Raw genomic sequence first — 5,000 nt, 5'->3', positions numbered from 1 at the left:
TGATGGAAGCGTGCTGGCGACTGATGGAGTTGTCGTCTCTGAGAAGAATGTGGCCCTCTCGCCTGCTCACCATCAAGGTAGGCCCACATGGTAGATAGTGGATCTGTCCTGTTTTTGGGAGAGGATAGTACTAAATTCTATGATCTTATGATTCGTAATCTGATAATCTAACATGGAAATCCAACAATCATATCCATGTTAACACAAAAAATGTATTATTTTAATGTGGTATGTTCTTTAATCTAAAAGTATTTTGATGACTTCACATGCTAATTCTATAAATGTAGGAATAAATGAATATATCAATGTGAATGACCTGTTTCTACTCTACACATCTCTCAGTGACCTACAAGCTGAGGTCATCTGAAACAACAGTGTGCATTTCTGCAACTGTAACTTTCTCTCTATGTGCTGTACATGTACAAAGATAGGACTCATTGTATAAAATGATTATTCATCATACATGATTAAACAATAAAGATAATTCATTCATTCATTCTCTCTCTTTTCTCCTCACTCTGCTTTTGTGACATTCTATCACAATCTTTGTATGTGCAGAATTACTTGCCCTTTAATTGATATGAATGAACTTTAACACAAGAATGTTAATTCTTACCAAGGCAGAGACCTCTTGTCTTCAAAATGCTGTGGTTAAAGGGTTAGAAATCAATGGATCAGTATTTCTCTAACATTTGAGAATAATTTTTACAAAAGATTCACATGACTGTCACAATATTCACTTTTACCACAAGAAACAAACAAACCTGATGATATTACCAGGATCTACTTTGGTATAACATCTTGCATAGCATCTGTTTATTGGTATTCTTACTAAAACTTCAGTCACATGTATGGTCACTATGTAAATGAAAATGCTATTGTTTTTATGTCATATATGAGAGTGGAACTTGCTACAACTGTAAACACCAAGATATGTCTTTAATTCCCAGTAGTTGTTAAGTTTTGCATGGTAAACTCAAAATTAATTTCTTGTGATCCTCAGGTTGTGGTTATGCTATTGTCCATTAATGCAATTACCTGTCGCCCTGGTACTGCAGTGTAGGTATCTAGACATAGATATTTCCTTGAGAAAATTCACACATACATTTTGGCTTAAAAATGCACACATAGCATGATTCAAAGGAAATGCGAGTTACATATTTAAAATCTCCTCCTATCTCCTAATCAACATGTTGGGGGGAAATTGAGATCCCTGTTAAAAAATTATTCATATTTATTCACTGTCTAATGTTCTTTATACTTAAAACAAAATCATGAATTATTCAGCAGCAATCCACCAATTAACCCAAATAGTTTCCAAATAACATGTAATTTCCAAACCAAATCTCAGATACGTTTACAAGGAGTCGCTACTGTATCTCTGTAACTATTGATGCCCTTGTAGATTCCAAAAAATTGCCACCCAGTCTAACCACATAAACCTCCCTGCCAGCTTATCAGCATATAAAAAACCCACCCATGCCTATCTGTATATATATTGGTGAAGACTTTGGCCTTTGGTATAGTGAAAGAGTCCACAAGTCCACAATAATCCCATAATGTTGCACCCAATTAGGATGTCCTGATTGCAGACCAGGCTTTCCATCACAGAGCACATTAAGTTTCAAAGGCATTTGTGTTAATAAAACAGCCAATATCAATACGATTTATGAAGTTCCATTTTCGAAGCCCCTGTGGGTGTGTTCTCCCCCGTTAACTTTCATTAAATTATTACCTTCTGCTACGTCTTTTCTTCCTCCGACGCCTATATAGGATATAAATCACGGTAAATATTCATAAATAACCTCTATAAAAGATTCCTGGAACTGCCACGAATCACACAAAATAGAAAAACCTAAACATTGAAGATGACTGACGACGAAACGGCCTCATTTCTTTAATACCCCTTATATATTCCTCATAATAGCTGCCACAAGTTTTAAATGATAGATACTACTAATCCTCTCACACACGATATCTATCACGCCCTCAAACTTACCGGGATTACTCTCTGTCCCTTCTAAAACCCACATAGTAAGGAAATTTCGAGGCCTTTTCACCAGCCTCTCCCAGTCAAAACAATGACCTCCCGGGTAATATCTATCTCCGCCTTGTGTAACGTCACTTCCATGTCGATTTATAACGATATATTTAATTCATGACATAAATTCATAACTTCTTCTAGTTTCATGAGATTAAACTGGTTATCTTTCTACGCTATCTTAATTTCAAAGAATGTTATAGGACAATAAAAAACAGGTAATGCTATCTGAACAACCTGGATATAAAACAATATACCGAGCCATAGTGAAGACGTAACGTGTCTATACAAGACAAGTATTTATGTCAAGGTTATTTTCAGATAATTTAGGAAAAGGACCAGACAAGAGAGTAAAATTATCGACTAGGACACACTTTATTTTTACTGCATTTCCCTAGGTCTTAGAAATATCTCGGGTTTATAGGTATTGAGTTATCAGCAGAATACAAACTCAAGTATAATCAATTTATGTATCAAACATATAAGAATTGTACTTTTTCCACATATCTGTATACACGTATATATATATATATATATATATATATATATATATATATATATATATATATATATATATATATGCATATATGTATATAAACATATATATATATATTTATTTATTTATAAATGAATATATATATATATATATATATATATATATATATATATGTATGTATATATGTATGTATGTATGTATGTATGTATGTATGTATGTATGCATGTACGTATGTATGTATGTATGTATGCATGTATGTATGTGTATATATATGTATATATATGTGTATATGTATACATAAATGATATATATGTACACACAATTACACATATACATATATATGAATATATAGAAATAGATAGATAGGTAGATAGATAGATGTAGTTATATATATATATATATATATATATATATATATATATATATATATATATATATATATATATATTATACCTATACATATAAATACATACATATACCCACAAAAGTCTGCTCGTTTCGTGGGCACCCTCCTCATTTGGAGATGTGAGCTTTTGTCTCAATAAACTTGTCAGAACCCCCCTACCCCCCCCCCAACAAAAAAGCCCCCCCCCCCGGCGACAGTCCCTCCCCCAGGGGCATCCGGCCAGTGAGGGCGCAAAACCCTTCTCGCAGACGCACGGACTCAATCCTATTTCGCAAACAGGTGTCAAGAATTGGAATAATGGGCAGATGTGAGCGTGATTCCGGTTATCAACAAGAGAAAGGAATTTTATCACGATTTTTAGAAATTGTTTTCAAACTTGCGCAACACAGCCGTATAACCGTTATAAGGTTAAAATAATAGTTACAAACGTTTTGTGTGTTTTTTAAAAGTAATTAATGCGATATATATACTGAATATAAGTAACCAATAACTTCCACATTTCCAATTGCAGAAGTTTCTCAACTTTTCGCTTGCTTACTCACATCAGATCCACGGTCTATATAATTTACATATATACTTATTCAGACTTTAACCCGAAGAACTGTGACCGCAGCCCACCCGCCCACGCCCACGGGAACCCAAGTCCATGCTCACCATCAAGCAATTAGTTGGTGATAAATTAGTTGGTGATTAAGGCTCGTGTGACCACCCCTTTAACATAGGCGTCGCCGTGGGAGCAAATCAACAACTTGACGTGATTAAAATAGAATTAACCCGACCGTTCCCATGCGAGCGGCCTATATGTACTCAAAGGGCTATGTAAATACTTATATAGACCTTGTATACTCTCACGAGCAAGAAAATATTCGCGTCTGTTAGTCTATTGAGATAATTGTTGTGGATTCTAATTTCTTTGTTATTTTTTTTACGAAACCGGCCGAATGTTTGGAAATTGTAGACAGAAGAGAAGCCGACATATTTTCTATTCTATTAATTTGATGATGATGATGATGATGATGATGGTGATGGTGATAATGATGATGATGGTGATGATGATGATGGTGGTGATGATGATGATTATGATGATGATGATGATGATGATGATGATGATGATGATAATGTTGATGATAACAATAATAATAATAATAATAATAATAATTAATAATAGTAATTATGATAAAATTGCAACACAAGCTGACACAAACACTTCGACAAATGACTATATATATTTTTTTTCATGTAGATCAGTTTTCCAATACTATCGTGCCGCTTATTCAACTTACCACATCACTAACAAGAATGACATACCCATCTGATTTTAAGTTCCACTACCACACCCAGTTAATGAAGTAGTATGCGGATGTAGTGGACTTATGTATGCAATTATTTCCGATTTTAGTCACTTTTCGTCTGCATACTAGGCACGGTTTCCATAATTTCTCTTTTCATTTCCCTTATGTCCCTTATCAAGCTCTCATCTCTCTCTCTCTATCTATAATTACTTGTGTATTAATGTATATTTGTGGCAATACGTTTTTTTTATCTGTTTGTTTACACAGATCGTTTTTAAATAATGAAACGAGATGGTCGTGTTGGATAGAGGGAGAGTAAATAATATACCTTCCCTTTTAATGTTAATTTATTTCAACGCTAGGGATTCTGTGTCATTATCGTGATGTTTGCATAATGTTGCTCCATTAAGACAATATCATTATCATTTTCCTGTAGGGTTTTTGAAGTACCGTTTCAGTGTAGATTCTAGAAATAGGGTCTCTCTCTGTCTGTCTGTCTGTTCGTCTCTCTCTCTCTCTCTGTCTGTCTGTTTCTCTGTCTCTGTCTGTCTGTCTGTCTGTCTCTCTTTCTCTGTCAGTCTGTCTGTCTGTTTCTCTTTCTCTCCCTCTCTGTCTGTCTGTCTGCCTGTCTCTCTCTGTCTGTCTGTCTGTCCCTCTTTCTCTCCCTCTCTCTGTCTGTCTGTCTGTCTCTCTCTGTCTGTCTGTCTGTCTCTCTTTCTCTCCCTCTCTCTGTCTGTCTGTCTCTGTCTGTCTGTCTGTCTGTCT

At 34.9% G+C, this 5,000-nt stretch overlaps 1 protein-coding gene across 1 annotated transcript in view; it reads right to left on the bottom strand.

The window, feature by feature from the left end:
- Positions 1-2,096, bottom strand: part of nbs (nibrin) — a 16,569-nt gene extending 14,473 nt beyond the window's left edge. The window contains exons 1-2 of the mRNA XM_070134293.1: positions 2,000-2,096; positions 1-108 (exon numbers count right to left, since the gene is read on the bottom strand). The exon at positions 1-108 is cut by the window's left edge and continues 26 nt beyond it. Of these exons, the coding sequence (XP_069990394.1) occupies positions 1-108; positions 2,000-2,033 (142 nt within the window). The 5' untranslated portion in view covers positions 2,034-2,096. The remainder of the gene's footprint in view (positions 109-1,999) is intronic.
- Positions 2,097-5,000: the final 2,904 nt, after the last annotated feature.

This window comes from Penaeus vannamei, chromosome 19, assembly GCF_042767895.1.
Source record: "Penaeus vannamei isolate JL-2024 chromosome 19, ASM4276789v1, whole genome shotgun sequence".
NCBI lineage: Eukaryota > Metazoa > Arthropoda > Malacostraca > Decapoda > Penaeidae > Penaeus > Penaeus vannamei.
Note: the sequence above shows the minus strand (reverse complement) of the source record. Positions and strands in the feature narration are given on the sequence as shown.